The sequence below is a fragment of the Channa argus genome, chromosome 9 (assembly GCF_033026475.1).
Source record: "Channa argus isolate prfri chromosome 9, Channa argus male v1.0, whole genome shotgun sequence".
Taxonomy (NCBI): domain Eukaryota; kingdom Metazoa; phylum Chordata; class Actinopteri; order Anabantiformes; family Channidae; genus Channa; species Channa argus.
In genome coordinates, this window is record NC_090205.1 from 21,530,888 (window position 1) to 21,556,652 (window position 25,765).

The following is a 25,765-nucleotide window of genomic DNA, read 5'->3' on the forward strand; positions in this document are numbered from 1 at the left end:
ACTCGTTGCTGCTTTAAAGAGTTCTAGTCGCAGCTTTGATCTTAAGTATGGACTCTGAACTGTTACGTTACAGCCCATAATGGCTTGCAGAACCACTCAATCCTGGCATGCCAAGAGTATGATATGCTTTCATATGTCTGGACTCTGGGGTGAAGAAGGAAGTTTTTCTTTCAGGTCCCAGCTGGTCAATGTTTAACATGTTGTCATGTATCTTGCAGTTGAACTGGGGTTAAGTGATACTGTGCTCCTATGAGGTGAAGGAAGTTTGATACAAGTTGTGAAACGCACTCACATGCTTTTTTCATTGTGGTAGAAAAACATCTGTTCTATTTTGTGTTGTTAGACACCAAATAGTAGACAAAAAGGTTTTCTTTTCTCCTTATTCAATTGTTTTTTCATTGGATTCATATCGTATTTCAAACTGGCATGAATTAACATATTTTTTCCTGGAAAGACAGTAGTATGTTTCTACTGCAGGTAATCACTGAGTATGTGGGAAATACATTGAGGATTGATTCATGGTTATTTACTTCTATCTGAAGAACAAGAAGATGGACTGTGCCTCATACATTTCAACAGTTGCAGCTGTGAAACATTAACATCTGGCAGCAGCCTAATAACCATCTGTCGTTCTTGTCTGTTATAAGCATTTTTTATAAACTCTCAAAGTTATATTGGATAGCATAATAATAACTAAAAGTGTTTTGCATCCATGCAGAGTTCTAGTTCTAGGGCATGATAAGTGTTTGCACAAATTGAGGCCATATCAAATTCTTTGATACCAAATGGAAGGGACCATGAGTTATTATGATGATTTATGAATCTGTAGAAACAGGAAGCAGCTTGTATTACTTCAACAGGCAGGTTTGACATTAAAACAAAGGACTGAGGCTGTTGTGTTCAAGTTAGTCAGTGAATGGGCCCCCATTTACCTTCAGCTTTAACATCCTACATCACTACTGAAGTTGCATATACACTTGATTCTTTCCATGACACTGAAATGTAAGATTTACTGAATATAAACTCTAGTCCCTGTAGCAATAGTTAAGCAACTGCTTGCGTGTCAGTATATTATAAACCAGACAAAAACAGTGAACATGTTTGTGCATATAAAGGAACTGTGTGTATGCACGTGTGTGCATGTTCCTCCTTAAAAGTCATTTCATATCCATGATCATACTTTCTGTGTGCCCTGTTCTTTGCAATCTCCAATCTCCCTGTTACAAGTACAATGTCAGAGCTCTTTTTCGTGCACCAAATTAGTGGCTATTGAGGGATTGTAATTTTGTCAGCAATTTCTATCCCGTGGTCGTGCACAGAGCATAATGTCCCCAGCCCGAGACTATTACATGTTACTTGTTGAGGGGAACCTTATTCACTCAAGATGTGATATAATGGAGACTTTTTGAATGGGATGTGGTGTCATCAGTAATGGATTTCATGTTTCAGGAAGTCACCCACTGTACTGGCTATATAAGTAAGTGTTTATGTGTGGTGCTGCCATAACTGAATTTCATCTTTACTTTGAGTAATTTCATTGAGTTAATATAGACATGGCCCATCTAGATCATTTAAAAAGGCAGTCAATTCACTAATTAGTCTGTCTTTACCGTTGTTGTACTGTAAAATATCTAAAAGTTGATATTGCTCTCGACATGTTTTGACCCATTTAAATTGACTTGTGTCTTAATTTCATGTTAAGCTTTAAGTTTTCATTACATTGTGACTCAAGAGGATGGGGACAGTGAACCGCAGAGCCTGCTGTAAAGGAGAGCAGCAGCAAGTTAGAAAAGATCAGATCAGTGCCAATACTGATTCTCCGGATTGGATCGCCAGAAATATAGATTTAATATTTTCACATTGTGTAAAGCTATATGCACAATTACTTGCAATTTCCATCAGTCATTTAGGTCAGTTTTTTATTTATAGTATTTAAAAGTCTATAAATACCATATACAAACCTTTAGATATTTACAATAAGTAAGCAGTGAGAGTTGGAATGACATGCACATAGGTTTTGAAGGACATTCAAACCCATACACAGAAGTATAAATTATGTTTGTTGATCCATCAGCTCGACTCTCATTTGACGTGTTGATCAGAATGTATTTTTTGAGGAGCTGCCTGCAGTAAATTGTCAGTCTCTGCGATTTTTGGCTCTAGCATTGCCGTTCACTTTCCAAATGGCACGGCCGTATTATGATGGGATGCGCAACACCACTCCAAATCCCCATTGTTCTGCCCTCTCTGTGTTTCCGAGGCAACAGCCTCCTACCATCTGGAAGGCCCTCATCCCTCAGTTCCTCTCACTTTGCTCTAATGGGTTTCTCCTCTGTCCTTTTCCCATCTCATTTTCTGTCAGTACTGTTTCTCTTTTTCTTCTCACAGACTTTTTTTTTTTTACTTTTTACAACTATAATTCTTTCTCCTGGTTCCTCGATCTTCCTGTTGCTTTTTCTCATACTTTTCACGTAAAGTACTTACTTTATTAGTGTATTCTTTCATTTGCTCCCCTCTTTCCTCTTTTTATCCTCCTGTAATCATTTTCAGCTTATTCCCTGCCCGTCTTTGTCTTTTATGTTGTCTTAATGTTTCGGCTGTGTTCTTCAATATAAATATCATGCAACCTCACACACATTCATGTTCTGACACACTAGGCATATTTCCAAAATTGTATGCACACATTTACATACACAGGGGAATGCAATCATGTTAGTTTCCTGAACCGGTCAGTTTGTAACTCATGATATCCAGGTGGACTAATCATATCTGACAGAACTTTATTGACAAAGACAGATAGGAGCCCTGAAAGGTGTTTTGTTTCAGTCAAACGTGAATTGTTTGAACAAGCATCCGTGTGTGTGTGTGTGTGTGTGTGTGTGTGTGTGTGTGTGTGTTCGTGTGTCTGTGTATACATACACGTGCATGCTTTTCTAAAGTTAGGCCCATTATTCTCAGCAGATGCTGACCTTCAGCATGCCAGCTCTCTGGAGGGCAGCACTTGTTTCGTTGCCTCTTTCTATTTTCTAACCCCTCCCTTCTGTTCTTTACTTTCTTTATTCCCACTTTTCATTTTCTTCTCCTTTCTTTTTCCTGGCTTTCCTGTTTTTCTTCTCATATTCACGGGTCTTCAATATCGGCAGGGATCAGTCTCATCTCCTTATTTTCCTCTTGAACCCTATGCCTTCACTTTTTCTCTTTATTTAGCAATCAAGTTATTGTTCTACATGTTGTAGGTTTTATACCCTCAATGTCTGAAGTAGATTTTTGGAAAGACTTCTGTTTCTCCTTTGCCTCTGCACTCAAACCTTTGTCTTCTGTATACACCAAACTCTTGCCCTTTTTACATTCATCTGCTTTTCCATTTCCCTTTTTGTCATACGGTCTCAGATTTTGTACTTTGGAAAACTAAAGAGAGTCCTGTCCTTGTCAACTCTTTTATTTGGTTTCTGTTTAGTAAATAATCAGATTACTCACAGAGAGTATTCTGATTTCTCGTCTAAGTCTGATTTAATTGGAAGCATGGCTGAGATTTGAACTTTTTTAACACAATGGAACTCTGAAAAGAAATATAACATTTTTTATCATTAATAAAAAGTAACTGTACTAAGTCTCAGTTTTTACTTTGATTTTTTAATTTGATCAGGTGATATCACTCTGTTTTATGATCCCTTCTTGGCAACAACTGTCCTATAGTGTTTGTCATGTGCATGACAAAAAGGGGGAGGGATGAATGTAGATTATTAGAAACCCAGTTATGCATATACATGGCAAAGAAGTCGGGAGACATCCACTTGGGGAATTTAGGTTTCCCCGTTCCCGTCCACTGAGAGAATTCAGGTTTCTCATTTACATCACAGTTAATTAATTAGCTTACTTGAGAGGCCTGAGTCTAACCAGGTTTTTTAAATGCATATAAATGCTCGTTCACATCTCATCTTAGCACAAATATTTAGTCCACTGTGAAGTCCTCACTAATTAAACGTTGGCACAAATCACAAAATTAGCAGGCAGTTCAACACACAAATGAGTGCATTTTCTTTGCTTGATCAAACAATCCCTAATGCAATAATGTCCAGTACTTAATTTTATATGCTGTTAACCCCCCGTTGAACCATTGAACCTTATAATATATTTGACTTGAATGTGTTTGGTATTCAGGTTTGTATTTCATTAGCTGCCTTCTTCTTGTTTTTAGGTACTAAATTACAGCAGTGCCTTCAGATGTTACAAGCCAAGTGTTTCTCCTTATCATTTTCTTCTTTCGCTTATGTTCACCAGCCATCAACACTACACAACTTGAGATGGTTGTTATAAAAGAAACTAATATCTGATTCAAAATTGATTCAATTCAAACTAGACCAGATCTAAAAATTATCATATTTTAAGCTAGTGTACAATGTAATACATTAAAGTATTGTTTTTCTGCAACCAATAAATTCAGAGATTATAATTAAAACAAATAACATTGTCATAAATTAACTGGCTCTATCCTGTATTATATGGACAACAGTGTAGCGTTATGTCTTCTGTGGATCATAGGTTTGTGAAGTTGCCTAGAGGTCAAAATGTATCTCTGGCCTCACACTTTTAGTATGTATGTAGTCACAGTATCTAAGATAATTTTAGAGGCTTTTCACTTCAAAATTCAGCTTAAAACATTCACTTTGGGAACAGCATGGTCCATTAATTGAAGGTTTTACAGGTGCAATAGCAGTTACTAGTGCAACAAGGCACGTAATTCTCCTTAACAAATCTACTGTATAATCTAACCCACACCATTGATGTATGTGAAAAAAAAAATTAAGCTTAACATCCATTAAAGTTTTAGAATTGCCCCTCACCCTACTTTTGACCAATCAGTTGTTAGCTTTATCAGATGATACTGAGGGTCTGAATGTTATGTCTATGGATTTGGTATGCCATCTAATCCTGCCTGATTCCCTTGCTTAACCTTTGCCCCCCTCTTCTAAGTGTTTGCTGGGATTTGACAGTGTCATGTGATTTCAAGAGGTCAGGAGTCAATAGAGGTTTCAGTGCCCCTCACACACACACACGTACAAGCTCCAAACCAAACCACATTGACAGCTGAACCAACAGCATACCATCTCTGCCACACACACACACACACACACACACACACACACACACACACACACACACACACACACATAAGTAACCATAAGTAGTTAAACAGCTTAGTGTCTTATTGGGCTTCTCATAATAAAACAAAAAACTTTCAGGCATCACTCTTAATGAGTTGGCTCTGTTCTGTTAAGAACACTTTCCACACTTAAGACTGCTCCAGATGCCGTATATACTGTACCTGTGCAGTGTGCTCACACAGCAGCTTAGAGTGATTGTACTAAGTCAAACAAAGACAACTGCCAATTACTCTGAAAGCTTTTGAAAGCCTTACTTCCCTGCTTGCGGCTGGAAATATTAGCTGCCTGCCTCTGAAAATCAGGTATTTGGTGTTTATATTTTTATATTTCAGTTTTGTTTAGTTTTTTACTCACATTTAATTTTCTGCCACCACTGTTATATAGGTATTAGAAGGTATAAGGTATTATATCAATACCCTGGCACCTCTCGTTTCATGTGTTGACTCATTGTGTTAGACATGCTAATGAAGAACAACGTGAATATGTAATTAGATCTTGCAAAAGCCTGAGGGATCAGATGATATCATGTTGAAGATTTTAAAGCACTTTGCATCATATAAATGACCAACAACAACTTTTTAAAGCTCTACTTTATTCATAATAAAACCACATACATGAAAATTGGAACTGTATTTGATTTACTGTGCAGATACTGTGTGTTTGCATGTGTGCGCGTGTTTTAGTCCAGCATTTGTTCATAGTAATGATACTTTTGACTATTGACTGGCCCATTAGATTCATAGATTAGGTCCATTATTTCTTGATCACTTTTGCCTACAGTATTTTCTTACCAGAGGATTTTGATGAGGCTTTTCTTTCAGAACTAATTTAATGCCATAATTTACAGTACATTGATGCACTGGACGCTACTCTAAGCAGTTCAAAACCAACATTAAATGTAATTTGCTAGAACCCTAAGTCGTGACGCTGCTTTCATTTTTATTCCAGTACGGTCCTTCTACATAAAGATTTTCTTGTCCTTTTCTACCCTTCCTTGTATGGAAGATAAACTATTTCTCCACCCTTCATTATTTTTCACTTAAGATTTTATTGCCTCATTGTTTGGTGACTGTGATGCCTCTGTGATTAAAACTTCATAATGAAGTATCACATTAGGAAGATGAAACTAAGTTAAAGTTAGTTTAACTCCAGGGACATTACATCACAGCAGCTTCATTTTCACTGTGGCTCACAAAATGACATTACGACAGCAGTTGTGAAACAATTTGAGCTATTAATCTGTTTTATTACAGACTGTCAAAATATCGTGACTCTCATTGACAAAGAATCTGACACTGTTGAATGTAATTTGAATATATGAACTACTTTCCCGTCCTCAAACCTAAAATCTGTTTTAAATGGATTTCAACACAACAAGGTGAGGACTCAGCTCTGTAAAGACTCATAAAGAACATAACTAAATTAAAGATGCAGTAGTTTATCTCCTTCACTCATCTACCACTCAATTTAAATATCATTCTTTACTACCCCACTGCCCCCCTTGTTTCACCTACTACCCTCCCCCTCTCATCTTAAACTTCTCCAGTGTTCTCATTTTGAGGTGGTGGTGTTTGTGTTTGTGCTTTTTGTGTTTGCTTTTATTGAGACAATCCATCTGCAATGTGGCTGTCATTGGTTCTCAGGAGTTTTTTAATGTGCTATGTCACAATGCTACGTCTTGTCTTTCTTTCGTAAAGATATTTGTGCCCTCCTTAGACAGGCTGGAATGATAGATGGCTGTGAATATGTATGTGTGTGTGTGTGCGTGTGTGCATGTAGTTTTCCACACTAACAGCTGTACCCAGCCTTTTTAGAAACCATAAGTGAAAGTGTGTATGTGTGTGTTTATGAGAGAAAGGGGCAGGTGCAGAGGACATATAACAAGTCCTTGTTTTCTCCTGAAATCCATCAGAAATCCCTTAAATATCTGGGAATTAGAAAGGCTCACGTTACTCTCAATTACTGTCAGACCTGAAGAAAAGTCTTTCCAATTATCCTTTCCAATGTTTGAATGCACTATTTACTGAACTAATAATATTATAAAAGTTAAGCCTAAACAGGTTTTTAGTAGTTAGGTTTCTCATGTAACTGACTCTTCAATGCCGTTTCTGTTCTGGTCGGAGTGATTTCAGTTTTTTCACTTTGGTTTGATTACTCTCGCAATTATGCTTAACAAGTTTTTCCATGTGCCAGAAATTTGTTCTCATTCATTACATCTGTTTCTCTCTTTCTTTCTGTCTGTCTCACACACACAGACCACCAGCCTCCTCATTTGGTCTTAACTCCTCTCCAGCTGTGTGCCAATTTGCCTCCTCCAGAGCATGTATGGTTAGGGAGGGAATGATTAGGAACTAGCACTGCGTTTAAGCAAAGGTTTCCTGTGTGTGCGTGTGTGTGCGTGTGTGTGTGTGTGTGTGTGTTTATGGTAAACATTAGGTTCTCCTCCTTTCTCTTTGTATTTATACATTTTCCTACTGTAGACTTATTCTTGTGTGTGTGTGTGTGTGTGTGTGTGTGTGCACGCACACCAGTAATGGGTTCCATCCTTATTAGCCATAATCCCCAGCTGCTGTGCAGTGCTCACTGGGTTCCTGGAGGGAGAATTCCAAACTTGCCACCGGATTTACAGTGGATTCCCAAAAGATTCCCACAGGACTTCTACTCCATTCCCAAAATGAAAAATCATAAGATTCTAGTCCTGCAACTTACAATTTATTTCATTATTAATGTCAACTTTTGATAAGTTAAATTCAGTTTGTGAAATGCCATTAAAGAGAGAAATACCCAGAGTGATTTTTTAATGTCATATTTTGTCCAGTCAGTATTCTAAAACCTAAAGATAATCTCTAATATTGGCTCAAAACAATGAAAACCAGCAGATTTCACATCTTGTTTCCATATGGTAGGCATGTTTATTCCATTTTTATATTTGCTTGCAACTAATATTTTTTTATTACATTGACTGGTTAATCATGTCAGCACAATATAATTGGGGCAGAAAATAAAAAGAAGAAAATAATTTTTCTTTTTAATCAGTTTTTTGTATGTTCTGAGGGTGTTTGGCACACAAAACATTCAAACTCATGACTATAAATGACTACAGGCGCATTGCTCTGACTACTGTGGTCATGAAATCCTTTGAATGAATAGTGTTAAACCACCTGCCTGCAGGACAAACAGGTCAGTAGATGATGCACTTAACTTTGGACTGAATTACATCCTGGAACACCTCAGTGCTTGGGTTTTGTTTGTGGACTTGGTGTTCAACACCATCATTCAAGAAATCTCATCCTCCAAACTCCCCAGCTCTCCATATCCCCCTCCATCTGTCAGTTGATCACCATTTTCCTGTCCAACAAAACACAGCAGGTGATGATTGGGAGAGTTACAGCCTGCTCACAGTATACCAGCCCCAACGACCCCCAGGGTAGTTTCGGCTCTCCTCTGCTCTTCCCCTTGTACACAAATGACTGCACTTCCAGTGACCCCACTGCCAAGCTCCTAAAGTGTGCAGACAACACATTCGAGATGGTGACGAGTACTCATACTGATGGGAGGTTGAATGGCAGACCCTGCGGTGCAGTCAGAAAAACCTGGAGCTGAATCTGCTCAACACTAAAGATCACAGTGAATTTCAAGAGGAGCCCCCCTCACACTGCCCCCCCTCATCATATCATCACAGCTCTGTGTCAACTGTGGAAACTTTCAAGTTCTTGGCTTCCAAGAGCAGCCACAAAACCAGAATAGGACAGACTGCAATATTTTTTTTTTTAGAGTTGATGTGGCTCAAGAGGTAACGTCAGTCATGAAGATCCAGCTTCTATAAACTTTTTTCATTCATAGATATGTCAGCAGACAACCGTAAGTTCTAGTAAAAAGGTTTATTTTATAAGTTGTTAAACAATTCATGTTGTACGTAGCTGTTACTCTTTTTTGTCTGCAACTGTCATTGATATATTGTCTCTGTTTACTCTGTTAAGACCATGTCCTACTGAGCTACCAATGACCTGAAGCTAATTCCTTGTATCTATTAGCCTAGTTGGTCAATAAATTGGATTGTAATTCGGATTCTGATTCCACATCTTACCCAGCACCTGTTACATCACAGTCCTCCCAGAGATCCACTTATTTGTCTATATTTACTACATGTTTGCCCATTTAATTCCATTAGATCACTGTTTGGCTGCCAGCAGGCGTGATGGAGCTTTGGCCTGCATTGTAATCTCAACAGGCCACAACTAAGCAACAAATACAAATTCATTACTCACTGACTTTAATCACTGAAAAAGAGAGATGAGAGAGAAATTTAAGTAGTGAGTTGGAATCAGACTTCCACCTTTTTTTTATGCATCTGATGTGCCACAGCCACTTGAACAAAACACCAGCCTTTCACTCTTTGATGCTTCTTGATCTTGTTTACTTCTTCCTTACGCCACATGGCTCCTTCCCTTTACCAATTCACTCTTGTAATTTTCCACCATCCTACTAAAGTCGCCCTTTTATTATTCTTCCCATGTTCAGCTTGTCTAATCTTATATCTCATGGCCCACTGGCCCATCATGCTTCGCCGCATTGTCCCATCACCGGTTTGTTTTTTTTGTTACACGTTGTTTAAAAATTGTGACGTCTTTTATCCTAATTTGGCAAACCAATAAAAAAATTAATATGATAACAATGTATAATAAAATTATCTTTTCACACAATCTACTGATGATGATGTAAAAGCAAAAGTGCTTTCACCTCTTCATTTCTCTCTGTGACATTGTTGCCAAGGCCTAAATACTGAGTGACAGCTTGACTGAGCGATACGGGCATAGGTACACAGGCTCAGACTACAGGCTGCAGACTGGCAGGATGACTCGTAGTCATAAAATGTCTAAAACGAGAGAGAGGCAGGCAGACGCATGCACAGACGGGGCAGCTGGCAGACTGTCGTGTTGGTAGGCTCTTCCAGCAGTCGAGAAGTAGACGAAACGGCTGCAGCTATGAGGGACAGAGACATTTGAGACATGTAGCTGATATGCTTCTCCACATTGACTTACAATAAGTGTCGCAGAGTAAGTCAAAAACCAGAAGACAGATGACAGATAGGTTGAGAGAAGAGCTGAGTGTTAAGCAGAAATTAAATGTGCTCATGCGCACACACACACACACACTCATGCAGATATGGAGCCAGTAGGGAAAGAGCCAGACACCCCAAGTATGATGGGCATGTAGTTATATAGACACTTCTCACTGCTGACCACCCAAATTGCCAGATGCAGTTGTCATTTTCAAGGCCACCAGCATTCTGTGTGTGTTTTTGTAATCTTTGGTGCAAGTGTTTATGTATAAATCAGCGTTTGATTCAGTCATTCTCTCTCCATCATTGTGTGCACGTTCACATTATCTCCAGGCAACATGCAACAGGTCAACTCTGTGATTGGTTCATGTAGACCCATCCACTCAGTATGCATTAGTGATACGTGTTGGCCCTCAGTGCAAGTAACATGATTTTGCCTTAAACACATTTTAACACAATTAAATCAAATCACAAGTAAAGCCCTGCTTCTTACATATAAAGCTCTGAATGGTCAGCCTCTATCATATCTAAAAGACCTCATAGCACCATATCATCCCAGTAGACCACTTCAATCTCAGAATGCAGGCCTACTTTGGATTCCCAGAATTTCCAAAGGTAGAATGGGAGGTAGAGCCTTTAGCTATCAAGCTCCTCTCCTGTGGAACCAGCTCCCAGTTCAGATTCGGGAAGCAGACAACCCCTCTACTTTTAAGTCTAGGCTTAAAACCTTCCTCTTTAATAAAGCTTATAGTTAGTTATAGTTATACTGCTATAGGCTTAGACTGCTGGGGGACCCACCCCCCGATGTCCTGAGCTCCTTTCCTCCTCTTGACCCTCTCTCCTCTCACCCCGCAATTGTCACCACTGTATGACATTAACTCTGTATGTATGTTTTCTCCGGTACTTGTCTTTTTCCTTCTCTGTCTCCCTCTCTCTGTCCCTTACTCCAGGTGTCCCCAGCTTTGAAGCTGTGTGTTTTCCAGTGTACAGCTACTGGTCCTACCAACCTGTCCAATGCTTTGTTGTTGCTTTTGCTTTTTGCTTTTCTCTTCACTTTCCACTCACCCCAACCGGTCAAGGCAGATGGCCGCCCACCCTGAGCCTGGTTCTGCTGGAGGTCTCTGGAGGCCTAGGGCTTGCTCAAGGGGGATTTGTTGGGTTCTCTCTATACATCTTTATAGTCTTGACTTTATTCTGTAAAGTGCTTTGAGATGACTTTTTTGTGAATTGGCGCTATATAAATAAAGTTGAATTGAAATTGAAAAAAGTCCCAAAAACTCTGTATATTTTTGCATTCTAAAATAGATTGCATAATGTATGTGAGACAAAATTTTAAATGCATTAAGGGGGAATAGAAGGTAACAAATGGAAATATACATGCGTAGAAACCTGATATATTTAGATGTGAGGAAAGCACATGTTGGTGTACTTGCTTTCCACTGGCCACAAGACATCAATAATATTAACAAGACTGTATTGGATTACCACAGCTGTGTGTGTGTGTGTGTGTGTGTGTTAACTGAGCCTTAGCCTACTGTCACATGTCACTAATATACTGTTGCTATGTGGTCTTTGCCTGATACAGGCTGTTGGCTCCCTGTCTTTCACTTTCCTCTCAAGTTCAAAACAAAATAGTTTTAGCAGATTTTCATGAATATTTGAGTCATTTAGTTGACAGATTAACCAGAGAAACTGGCTTGAAGTGCAGGATTCAAACTGACTGATATTTTCTTGGAAAAAGACATGAAAGTAACATCCCAAACCAAGCAAAAACAACAAACATCATGTTTGCACTAGGAAGTAACTTTTCGAATTGCTTAAAACATTGTGTTTTCATTAGGCACCATTTGTTTTTAAATTGTGCTTTTCTCTAGACGAGGTCCACTGGATCCATCTGAGTACCCCATGCAGCCCTGGGTTGGTCACTATCCTGGACCACCTCAGCCCCAGCAGGGATACCCTCAGTCCCCCTCTTACCCTAACCCCAAGTCCCAGGCTAATCCGTCTTACTCTGGCTACCCCCCTGGTCAGCCCTATTCACGGCCAGGTGACCCTCGCGGCCTTGACCCTGGTCACTACCCCCACCCAAGGTAATTAAAATGCTATGAAATAGCTATACATGTACAGCAATTCATGCTGTCCACAGATAACCTCAAGCATGAATCAGATTTATAGAGTAAACAGAGTTCTGTCTCTGCACTTGATAGTTGATCAGATTTACTTGCTTCATTGCCTTGTTTTTCCACTGTTAGTGTTCTTATGTCTTCTGCTCCTAGCTCTCATCAGAGAGGACCCTTGCGGCAGGATGTACCACCGTCTCCTACCCCTCCTCTTCGTGGACTACGGTATGACACAATGACACGTGGAACTGCGGGTGGAGGCTACAGGTAGGACCGATTTCTGGATAAGGACCATCCCAGGTAAATTCTGAGATCCTCTTTGTTTCCTGTAAAGCGTTTTGAAATACATTCTGTAACTAATAGACAAAGCATTATGTTCACATCTAACCCAGTGATTGAAATATACCTACATCTTTGATCCAAATATTACCTTTAACATAAGAGCTAACAAAGCTGAGAACATGTTTGACTGTTTCCAGGCATCCCAGTTCAGACCAATATGGCTAAACTGGGGACGGAGAAGGACAGCGTCAGCAAACCAACGCAAAACAGAAGAATGCCATGACTGCAGCTGTGTAGATAAATCCGATCCAGAGATGAAAAGCAGATCGGGCAGCTCTTCCACTTTCTGTACCCCAAAGTAACCTGCTACAGTGTGATGTGAATCACAGTCATTATCTAACATTGTCTACACTGTTTGAAGCATATGTTAATACACAGTGAAGGAAGCTAAAGGGTGTTAATCATAGAGTTACTGGGTACAGTTCATAACACCTTGTTGTTTGAAGTCATTTAAATTGTTTTAAGCCTTTTCAGAGTATACAATTAGCAGGTTTTTTACTTTTCTCTGATTACTGTGTCTCTTTCAAGAATCAGTCACAGGCAGAGAAGTAATTGAATCCATTTGAATAAAGCCAGTAAAAACATTTGTAGAGCTTCACACACACTCATATTATACCTTGTGGTTTTACTACTGCTGCTTCACCAACAGGATATAAAATAAAATAGTAATGTGCAGTTGTACCATGTTAATTTTAGTTGTGTGGCCATTTATGTTCATAAGTAATAAATCTCAGTGTTATGACTTTTGTGTGATAAAGCCAAATTAATGCTCGAGATTAACGCAGCTCATGTTTACAAAACTGTGATTGTAGGGCTTTAAATCTCCTCACAAGAGTGAGTTGAGATGTAGAACATAATGAAAAAAGGCAAAATTATCCTGTGTTCCAAAATTGTGTGAATAGCAACGAGTTAGACTGAAGATATCATTGTTTGCTCTGTCAGTGACAGCTGCTGAAACATAAGATCATAACTCTAAAAGTGGCAGATGTTGCCAAAAGGGGAGAATGTCACTATACCAGTCCTAATGAGTCCACATTTTGTCCTCGTGATTAATGAGCGATGATCATGTTTTGTTTTCTCAATGAATCATGGAAATGTTTTAATAATTGCAGTGTGATATAGAAAAGTAGAGCACTGTATGACTTGTCTTTTAGTGTAATAATATGATTTTAATAATGGTTTGATTGCCTTTTATTTTTTTCAATTCATGTTTCTGAGCAGGGAGGACTTTAAATACATTTAGTATAGATATAATTTGAGTCTGAAACTGCCTGGAATAAAATTATCCCAGGATAACATTTCAAACCACACTGTAGAAGTAGTAGATCTCACTATCGCACTCTTTCCAATTTCTTGACCCATTCCTGTTACTGGACTCCCCTTACTCTTTGAATATTTCACTATATTTAAAGTGACCTCCAAATGATTGTCTGTTTAACTTCTCCGCTTATATTTTGACAGCCGCTGTGACAGTATTTGATATATGGATTCAACCTGTGTTTGTTGAACATTCCACCATGACTGGAGTTTCTGCTCTTTGTGTGGTTTTCTGTCAGATATCAGATTTAAAGATACAGTAAGCTTTAGTTTCAAGCAAAAAGCCACCTTCATTAGAATGCTAGTAACAACATGCAAGCAGTACAGCGGTGTCTCAGTTCAGGGGTTACATCCTTTGAAAGAGGTGGTCTTTGAGACGGTTTTGACAGTTATTGGCACAAGCCTTTCCTGGTTGGATGTGGGCAGCCTAGCAGCTAAAAAACCTTTTTCTGAAAAACGTGTGTTTTTAAAGCCCCTTTGTTTTATCAAATTTGTGTTGGTGAAATCCTCAGACTCTAAAGCTGCTGTCTTGTCTGCGCATGATGAATCTTGGGAAAGGTTCCACCCCAAACAATCCACCCACTAAAGACTTCATTGGGAGGTAGATGCCAGATGAATGAAGGCCGCAATTGAAGGAGCCTTGTTGTGATGATGTAAAGCAGTTCGTCTTCAAAAGGAGCCTTTGAAGGATGCGTTCCCTAAATTGAGACACAGCTAATTTGTTTTAAATTGTCTACTCATTAATACAGCTATATTATCTAGAATAAGCACAGTTAATAAACGACAATAAAAAATAAACAAAGCCCCAGTGATGGTGGAATGAGTAGTTTCATTTGATACATCAAACCACTAAAATGTACTAACTTGTACTAGTGCTTGTACGTATGTTGTGTTATTTTCAAGCTGAATCTTCTGGAGCAGAGTTACTTAACCCTTACAGAAGAAGCAAAGCAGATAGAAAAGGCTTTAACTGACCAGTTACAGAGCTCACTTTCACTTTGTGTCACGTACCAGCCTTTTTCTCTGTGTGTTGTGAGTGTGTGTATGCCATGTACTGTTTGGCTGTTAAGGGTGTTCATTGCACACCTCTGTGACCTGATGGCGTAGGCGTCACGATGTGTTGAAGTGCACACAAGTCCTGTTGAAACATGAACTGGGCTTCAGAGTGCTCTTCTCAGTGCTGCACCATAGTATGTATCCATTTAGCCACTTACCAAACCATCAATTAAGCGTAACTAAGAGTTGGAGTCGGGCTTGTTTCTGCGTTTTATTCTACAAAGCTCTGCAATGTTCATTTCAATGGATATTAAATGTTTAAAATTAGATTTCAAGAAGTGGTGAATATATTACTCAGACAGAGGATACAATGCCACTAAAGTGAATGTGGAGAGTAATTCAACTAAAACCCATGCAAAAGACTGAAGTAGACACTGTCTCAAAAACCATTTCATTTGCTTGTTTCTTAGAGGATCTTGATTAGACAAGGGAAAGCAGGTCGGGAGGCAGGAAGAAAGGATGGTTTTAAAGTGTTTAAACAAAAGAAGTGACAGAATAGAAGTGACGGATCGGTAGAGAAGCATAGAAGAAGAAATGAAACAAAAGCATGTAAAAAAACAAAGAGGGATTTCAGGAGGAATCAAAGATATGAGTAATGGATTTAAGGTATTGATTGACGGAGGTGGAGGAGATGGTAAAAAGAGATGTAGTGCAAGGCCCCTAACTCCTTTGTGGTTCAGACTAGTTTGATTTAAGAAGAAAAGAGCGGAGGAAAGGATGAAAGTTCATCAAACATTGGGCGGCAGTCATTCTGCAGTAGGAGGGAGATTACAGGAGTGGGCTTGAACTCACTCAATGCAGTAACTTTGGGAATTACTTAAATATATTTATCTATTTCATGCTATTATCACTTTTCAACAGCACTATGGAAATCAGACTTTTAGATACGGACACTGATAGAACACATGTATTGGACGTTGGCCTGGGGGTCCACTTCCCTGTCAAGTATTGAGAAACAACAAAATAATTCACACGCCTCTTTAGATCTGTCGCTCTTTATTCAGTACGAATTTAGCAGAAAGAAGGTTCCCACTTAAGAAATGAGTCGTTTACAGTAATTTTATAATCAAATTTTCACCAATCCCCATGCAGACCCTAAATTACCAAAAATTAATTGGCTTTACTTATTTTTGGTCTACCTGCAACCTGAATTACTTTACTTGTTTGTGCTGTAGACCTTCATCGTTGTCCAGTGGCATTTTAAGACCAAAAAACTAAGGTCCAAACCATGGTTCATGCTTTCGTTCAGTTGTATGCATGTGATTGTGTTCCTTTTGGTTTCACGTTGCAATTTTGCGAGTGCACCAAAGAGCTTGTTTCATGACAGACATGTTGTCTTCATCGCCTGCATGGGCTCTTTCCTAAGATATTTTCTTGGCACTGCTTGTCAATCTTCTAACATCCAATCTCCATCATTATTTAAAAAAACAAACAAACATGATTTTTCTTATTCACCTTCTTCTGTTTAAAGAGTCACAATAATGTGCTTCAGATTCAGATTGGGGTGTCGAGTAATTTAGAAAATGACAAATTTGCAGAGCATCAACTCAAACACAGGACTCAAACTTGGTCAAAAAGTCAATAGTAGTTGGGTTGTAAATGTCATTCTAAATAATCAATGAATGTGTTAAATGTTTAAATCCAGGTTAAACAGTATAACGTGTTGTTGTAAGCTCACTGGGTGATGAGAAATTACTGATAATAATCCACACTGCTGAGTTTAGGATGTGTAAATCTGTTGCTGATATCCCAAAGATGAGCTCTGTTCATTGCCAAAGGTCAGTTTTATTACTTTAGATAATCATATCTAATTTGGTGTAATGGTGTGTTAAAGACCGAGCACAGAGCACCAGAGAAAATGATCTGGATGGTTATGTGGGTGATTTTGGTCTCATCATTTCAAAAATAGACAAAATAACCAGAAAGTTTTCTTAACTGTGTCTGAATACTGGCTCAATGCCTGGTGAAGCCCAATATACAATATGAAACTATCATTATGAGATGTGAACTTTAAATGAATGTGTATTTTTGTGACGCTTTTAATATTAGCACGCAATTAACATGTACGTAACTCTCCACAAGCATTTATTTTCTATGTATTTCTTTTTAATAATAGTTGGTGTTGTGGGTTGGATGTGCCAGAGCCACAGTGCGTTTGGCTGTTGTTTCCATGCTACTGCATGAAAGCGGTACGCTGCATCATTCGGGTCATTTTTTTCTTCCCAAAATTCAACTCAAGTTGTGTTTGTGTAATTAAAATTTAAATAGTGAACTGTATTTGAACTGCTTTTCTCAGAAACTAAGAATAAAAACAGCCAACCATTGTGACACTTTGTGTAGCATGGTTACACATATCAAACACCCTGTAAACATGGCTCTGTGGCAGTACAATATGAGTTGCACAAGATGAAGGTACTAAACAAAACTCTCTGGGACTCCTGTTTCTCCATTCACAGAGAGCAGTGTGTGAAGGAACCAACTAAATAACCTCTCTGTCTTAGAAGTATACGTTTTTATTTCATGACCTGTATCAAAAAAATCGAAACAAAACAAAATGAAAAAAAAAAAAAAACAATCTTGTCTTATAATAGCAATGATTATTTTCCTACATGTCCTATTTATGTATAGAAAATCCATTTTGCATTAAAATATTCATTTTCAAACACGTTTTGTCGAAGATGTCATTTCTTTCATATTTCAGACGTGGTAATATTTTCAGCTGCACTGCGTGCCCAGCACATCTGTTAAGGTTAATTAAATATGAGTCAGGAGAAATCGTTTCCCTCATGTCCCCCATACCCTGCAAGGTGAATGATTAACTTTGCCATCCCAATTTAGCCCATCATTTAAGCAGCTGATAAATTGTACCTTTGTGATAAGAGATAGATGTTGGCCTCAAATTAATGCAAGACTAATTATCAATTAGAAAGAAGAGATAAGGTACACTGATTGCAGCACAAAGTTTTTTTTTAAGTTTTTTTCTGGCATGGTGCCATCGGACTGCTAGGTCATATCCCCCCCTATTAATAAACATTTAGTCACAGTCTGTGGCTTAAGGTGCTTTCTTATTTATCAGACACTATGGGTGCTGGCTGCAGCCAGAGAAGTTAGTTATAATGAGACACAGAGGCCAAGGGAATGTTTTATCAGTCAAAGCTTAATTAGCATACCCCAGACCTCTCAGCCAATGGGGAGAAGGAAAGGGAAGTAATTAAATTCTCCTGAGTCACTGCCAAGGTTCATTTTGCGCAGTGTTCAATATGGATCCACAAAGTGTGTGTGTGTGTGTGTGTTTCCAACATTCAATAGTCTGATTATAATGCCTATTTAAGTCCTGGTGTTTGTGTTAATGCAGGTCAGAACTTAAATTAGTTAGAGATTAATTGCAGTGTACTTCTGGACTCTTCTCTCTGGATCAAATGTACCACTGAAATCGAGTAAATGAAAAGTGCGTGGAAGGACGGCACCACTGGTCTAACTGGCAAACATTTATGTCCATATATATATATTTTTAAAAGCAGATATCAGAGAAGAGAAATTAAAAGTTATGATGATTCCACTATTAAAATAAACTTACTGATGATCTCACCGAGGATCCTTGCTGCACTCTGCAGATCCAGGCACCTTTCATCAGCTTTTAGATTACTGTTGCATTTTGCTTAATCTTTCTGTGGACACAAGTCTTAATGGTTCTCACTAAACTTAGACCTGGCAATCGAAAAAAAAGTAAATGTTTGACTTGCTGTCCAGTGTAAGTACAGTATGCAGCAGCTTGATAATCAGTAACAACAGATATAACCTCTTCAATTTTACACCATCAAGTCTACACTCATCACTACACACAGTAGAATCTAAGTGGGGACAGACATCTGTTAAAACTTAGAGTCCGTCTAGATTCCATCACAGCTTACTGCCCTTAACGCAGCTTTTACAGACTTGCTAGTTTAGTGACAGAGTAGCGAGAGAGTGGCCTTGTGCCGTAACATGTTTGACTGATGCTCTGTTTGAGACACTGTCAAGCAATCTTGTTGACTCCCTCACTGGCTGTATGAAGTAGTCACTGACTGACTGGGTGTGTAATTGCTCCAACCTCCCTCCCAGGGCAGGTTTGACACACTGTAATTATTAGCAGTTATTATTAGCAGTTTTAATAAGTATTGGAAGCCATTGCAATTAGGATTTCTTATTATGAGTGGCTGCCAGTTTGTGTATGTGTGTGTGTGTGTGTGTCTGCTTGCCAAGGTATTGTTCAGTTGTAGCTATTATTGTCAGCCTGGCAGCCTGCTTTTTGTTCCCATGACTTCTGATTGTTTTTCATGTACGCACTGTTTTGAAGGCTGCCCTTGGAACTGCCAGACCCACCAAAATCCTCATTAATTATTGTCAATTTACAATCTTGTAAATTAAGGACTCATGATTCAAGTGTGACAAGCACATATCACTTTTTTTCCCAATAGTTTTGAGACACAGTCACACACATTTGTTTTAATTATGTTAATACATATTTAACACAGCGTCTGTTGCCTTTGGAACTTAAGCAAGTTCAAATAATCATTGACTGATTGTGCGGTTCAGTTCTGTATAAATCATCTCTGGCATGCAGAAGTCATGCACAGGCAAAATGTCAGATTGCCATTAAATCATCCGATTTTATAATTCCACTCAGCCCTTTTCAGCAAAATGAAGGAAATACTATACTTAGGTTTGTGTTGTTTCAAAGATTTGTGTGATTTTGTCAAAACAGCAAAGTGGAAGTGTTTTAAACACAGACATTTTTTAAAGACAGATCAATGCTTTTTTTTAGATTTTTACTTTACTTTGTCTGTTTTGGTTTTATTCAGTGATACGAATGTTCTGTTATAGTTCCCAACCTCTTTTATTTACAGCACCTTAAAACACAGCTATATTATGTGTGTAGGAACCAGTTTGTAGGTCTGAAGGTTTTGACTCGTTCAACTAAAGGCTCCTTTATTCCTTTCAAATGCTTTTGTTTAAATGATTTATCAAGAATATCTAGTACATTACAAAGAAGTCTTTAAAATGTACCGTGAATACAATATGTCAGTGGCCACATCTAAAAAGCGTCGGAAGCGTTGATCACTCAAACTCAGTGTATTAAGAACACTGAGTTTGTCCTATTAAGTGTTTGTGTGTAAAATTACATTTCCTCTGTCCCCTGTGCACAGTAATGACTTGTGGTAAACTCCACTGGCAGCTGTTTCCCCTTTTCCCGTCTCTCTCTCTCTTTCTTTCCCACACACACACACATACTCCAATCCACTGGTAACCTTGAGGCATCTTGCTAGCAAACAAACTCATGCTGTCTCTGTAGCTCGATCCTTCAGGCCGCAGACGCAGAGAAGGCCAGAGTGACAGGCCGAGCTTTGTGCTTAGTGTGCCAGAATTGATCCACATTACAGGGCCAGGCTGGGTGGGAATTCTGTGTGTGTGTGTGTCTGTGTGTGTGTGTTTATGCTGCTGCGCTTGGCTGCTCTCCAGCATTGTCCCATACTTTGAGTTCAACCTGAGATTTCCTGAACAGAAGAGAACCGTCAGTTGTTACCAATAAGCACAACACAATCACTCTGTGAAACATATCAGAGAGTAAAACACAATAATGAGGATTCAAGTAGACACAAAAAGACTGTTTTACCACATATACCACATATTTCTTACCATAACTAAAACCTAATTTATAACTTTAGAAACAGCTCCTCCAAATGTGAAATACCCTTTTTAATGACAGATTACCACCTCTCTGGCTGGTAGGCCAACATCGATGAATAACCTGTGTCTAGAGCTCAGGACATTCCGACTTAACGTGATTTTACTATCATTCTGGGTTATTAAGTTTGGATTTATTTGCAAATATGGGATTATGGGAATATACAATAGCAGGAGTGTCAAACCCTGGGCCCAGAGGACCGTAGCTCTGCTTGTTTTCCGGCTATCGCTGCACAACCCTTATCTTCACGCTTTTTATTGATTAAACACCTGATCCAAGTAGTCCAGGGATAGTTCGACACCTCTGCAATAAAGTGTGCAGAAAGTGTTTCTACAGCCATTGTAGCATCACTGGGCATCTGTTTTGTGCCATTTGTTCAGTATAAAAATGACTTAAATGCAATTCCTGCACCTTGAAGTACCTCTAAGATTTACACTGAGCTGCAGCTGCACTATGGTTATTTCTTTTGGAAATATAGTTCTCACCCCAATGTTTGTACATATACAATCCAACACCTGGACGGTTGTTCTACTTTTTCAGAAAACACAAACCTAATCCTTCCATGCTACAGTGTTTATTGTGAAAGGAGAACTGACATCAGAGAGTGGATCGACACGAGGAGAGAAAACACAACTACTGCTGCTTTTCTCCGAAAAAGAAAAGGTAGTCGGTTTATTCTTCTCAGTGGTTCTCTGCTTTTCTGTTTTTCTTCTTTTTCACTTCAGCAAAGTCACAAACAACAAAAAGGAATCTTTTTATTTATAGGATTCTCTTATCAGTTTGTATTTGCTTTTCCTCATCACTATTTACATTTCTTTTCACTCATGCCTCTTTACAACCTTTCTGACTATGTTCTATAATGTGGTAAAACTGATTGTGTTATCTGATTTCTGCTTTTGTAATCATTCCAGGAAACGGAAACATTTTAATTTTCCACGAGTGTGAATAAATCATTATGAGTCTGACTCCGTGGTCAAGGAACAAATTCTGCACAAAAGCAAATATGAAATTTCAATTAAAGAAAGAAAATATGGATTTGTGAAGCTGTCACTCAGCAGCCGTGACAGCACTTGCATTGTTTTATCTGACAATTCAGGCTTTTTGTGAAGAATATTTAGTTTTCTAAAACAATTACAACTGAATAAGCTGGAAAGAATAGCAAGTCTCAGAAATGACCAGCCTCACTAATTACAACAGAAATTGACTTGTCAAGTCAATCTATTTACAGTATAGAGCACAACGACAAAAGGTAAATGAAAAACATAAAAAAAACATTTTCATTTCAGCTTAAGTAGATGGACAACATGTTTCCCTGAGGGTTGAAACCACAGTTTACTGAAAAGCTTGCTAAGGAGAGGTTTTCTTTAAGGCAGACTTGGTTTAATCACACTTTCTACTCCACCTTAAATTCTGGTTTATTTTTTTATTTCTTTTGCTACAAGGGTCCCTGAAAAAATATTGTTTGAACATGCAGGGGCCCTGCTACCAACACTGAAAGGAACAGCAGAACCAAGGAACTTTGTTACATGTTATTCCTTATCTCTCTACCTTTGTTTTGTGTTATGTCTAGTGTTAACCTAGATAAAGATAGAGTCTGATAACATGAATATTGCATGCTGTTGCTTTAGTCAGCCAATAATCCTGCTTTTGCATGTTGGTAATGGTCCTAAAAGATTTTAAGACATTTAACTTTAAAAAGGCAGCTACATTAGCTGGTGACCATTCTGTAGTTATACACCCCAAAACACTGGTAAACACATAGTATGGTGACCTTTCAAAACATATTTTTAAGTGGGTGTGTTTATAGGTTAGGGTTCTTTTTCCCAAACAGAACAAACCTTTTACATGCTTCCATTTTTTATTTCAGCACTTGTAACATCCCCAGTGCGTCCAGAAAGTTTTCACAGCACTTAACTTTTTTCACATTTTGTTATGTTACAGCCTTATTGCAAAATGGATCAAATTTATTATTTTCCTCACACTTCCCCACACCCCATAATGACAACATGACAGAAATTTGTTTTAAACCTTTGCAAATGTATTAAAAATAAACATCTGAAAAAAATCAAATGTACATAAGTATTCACTGCCTTTGACATGAGCTCTGGTGCATCCTGTTTCCAGTGATCATCCTTGAGATGGTAGAGTGGCCAGACAGAAACCAAGCCTCAGTAAAAGGCACATCACAGCCCGCCTGACGGACTCTCAGACCATGAGAAATAAAATTCTCCGGTCTGATGAAACAAAGACTGAACTCTTTGGCCTGAATGCCAAGTGTCATGTCTGGAGGAAACCAGGCACCACTCACCACCTGGTCAATACCGTCCCTACAGTAAAGTAGTAATTTTGCAAGATTTCAAATACATTTTCACATCATCATTGTGGAGTATTGTTTGTAGAAGTTTGAGGAAAATAATAAATCGGATCCATTTTGGAATAAGGCTGTGACATAACAAAATGTGGAAAAAGTTAAGCGATGTGAAAACTTTCCGGATGCACTGTAAATATGCTGAGCAGGGTAAACAGAGATTTTGGCAGACAAAAAAAATCATTATCTGGGATCTTATCAATAAAGTGATCCCACATAATGATTTTTGTCTGCCAAAATCTCTGATCTTTCAGTGCAACATGGAGTTTTTGTGATTTTAGCCTTCTTGCATCTCGGATTGACATAATAAGAGTAATGCTTCATTTGTGCAAAAATGTGTGTTTATGTGTTCACTACATGTTCACTGGAGTTCTACTTCACCTGAATTACTTAAACACAGTTTTTATTGTAACCTGTCGTTCTTCTTTTGTAACAAAGTCTGGTTAATATCTCATAAATGTGTGCTTGAAATAAAACATTAGCTCAGATTAGTTGACCTTTTTAAAAATAATTTCCTTTCATGAGTTTTTATTTTGAGCTTTTATAATTAAACAAATATTGATCACACATATTTAATCTTTGAAGACATTAACAGTCAGTGCTCTAACATGATGACTGATGTCCTCTCAAGTCAAACTGAAAAGGAAGAAGGTTGAAGCCAAAGCCCCACCTTTGTGGGGAATTTGTCCACCACCGAGCATTAGAGGACTTAGTTGCCGCGACTTTAGCTAAGTTAATACTTACTTCCAGGCTTTTTACATACTAAAACAATCTCCACAAACAAAAAGGTTCCTGTATGCTGACATTAAAGATGGTTGCCTGGGAGTCTCAGTTCAGGGCACAACACACACCCACGCACTTTTACTTCGAAAAACAATATCGCTGAACAGAAAGACGGGGGAAAACACTTTTTTTTGTTTTTGTTTGATTAACTGAGTTCAAAGCTGTCCTCTTAGAGTTACACTGTGTCTCTGTCTTTTGCTCCTTCTCTTTCACACACAGACAGTTCATACAGCCGTGGGGAGCTTCCAGCCCATATACACACACATCCAAAGCACACAGTCAGTTACAGTCAGTCACAGGGATGGGACCAGCATGACACGAGCAATTATAATCTTCCAAAAATACATCTCCCTCTTTACACAATCCCAGTCTGTGCTAATAGACTCTGTAGTTGAGGATTTGTATTCAAATGGCTCAAGGGAAGGGAGAAGGAGGAGGCAGAGTTGGAGAGAGAATATATAAACTCACAGAAATCTATGCATGTTTAGTTTCTAATCCGGGACTGGTGATTTGAAGTGAACACAATGCACTCATAATTTCTTTAAGTGGAGACTGTTGTTTTCATAAGTTTGAAAAGGGATAAGAGACCAACAGCATGTCCTGTAGTGATGTGAGGAACTGAAAGAGAACCCTGAAATGGTTAGATATGTGTGAAATAGGAAGAATGTTTCTGCCTCAACATACTACAGCAAAGCACTCCAGACACATAAAGGGAGACATTGGGAGATGAAAAGCAGAGAAAAGAATGAAAACTACAGAAGAGGAAGAGAGGAGGGATGTTTTTTGTTCAGCAGAGGGGCACACAAGGACAGAGAGCTCAGAGATGACAGGGGAATGAAAGATGAAGATAAGTGGCGAGAGAAGGATATTGCACACTTGTTTATGTTCCTCTGTGTTATGCAGTTTGACCACCAATCTATCATATGTGTCTGCTTTTATTAGTTTTATAAGAAATTCATGCAACAAGCAATAATGCCTCACAGTGAGGATTTAATCTAAAGCCAATTCTCAAATTATGAGATTTAATTTTTGCCAAGCATTTTTTAACAGCTTTACCTTTGGGAATTTTCAAAATGAACTCTAATGAATATCAAATGATTCTGCTTTATTCAGACCTTTTAGTCTTTAAGTTAAAATCCACATGACTCACAAACAGGTGGATTTTCAGGATGGATGATAAATGTGTTTTTTATTTGTACCATATGTGTCCTTACCAGCAACCTTGATTTAAAATATACTGTAGTATATACGTTTTTCTTTAAACATACAACGTTCTTTAATGTGGTAAAGTGCTGTTGACACCTACCATGACACCAACTCATAGAACAGCGCTGTCAGTGGTACAGAGATTTTCTCTTGGAAAGGTTTTTGAGCGAGGCTCACTCTTCTATCCAATCAGAGAGGGTCAAGCACTGTGTGTCACATACTGAAGTGAAAGGTTACACTGATTTAACATATTGTACCATTTTTGATTAAGTTATATTTTGCCTGAGCAAGGACACGCTTGGAATGAGTTTCACATCATCAAACTAGATCTACCGTCACAATAAACAAAAATGTAAAATGTGTGATACCAACTAGGCCTATTTGCCCTTTTAGTTTCTACAACTAAAAACTATATCATCCATCTGAAATACATTAGTCTAATTACAAAGTTATTCCTCTGTACTGTCACCTAGTACTTGCTCAAAGGGGGGTTTGCTGGGTTTTCTTTATAATGGTTTTCTCTCTAAGGTCTTGACCTTACAGCATAAAAAGTGCCTTGGGTGGACTTTGTTGTGATTTACCACTATATAAATCTAATTGAATTAAATCAATTTTCTCCAG

General features: G+C 38.4%; 1 protein-coding gene across 13 annotated transcripts in view; it reads left to right on the top strand.

Moving 5' to 3' along the window:
* Positions 1 to 17,637, top strand: part of LOC137132570 (partitioning defective 3 homolog B-like) — a 200,800-nt gene extending 183,163 nt beyond the window's left edge. For 8 of the 13 annotated variants that reach the window (XM_067515274.1, XM_067515271.1, XM_067515278.1 and 5 more), the window contains 3 exons: positions 12,102 to 12,317; positions 12,504 to 12,614; positions 12,827 to 17,637. In XM_067515274.1, coding sequence (XP_067371375.1) covers positions 12,102 to 12,317; positions 12,504 to 12,614; positions 12,827 to 12,854 — 355 coding nt within the window. In that variant the 3' untranslated portion in view covers positions 12,855 to 17,637. Of the gene's footprint in view, positions 1 to 7,420; positions 11,148 to 11,177; positions 11,326 to 12,101; positions 12,318 to 12,503; positions 12,648 to 12,826 lie in introns of those variants that run through there. The other 5 variants (XM_067515277.1, XM_067515279.1, XM_067515283.1 and 2 more) reach the window with 3 other exon arrangements.
* The last annotated feature ends 8,128 nt before the right edge of the window (positions 17,638 to 25,765 follow it).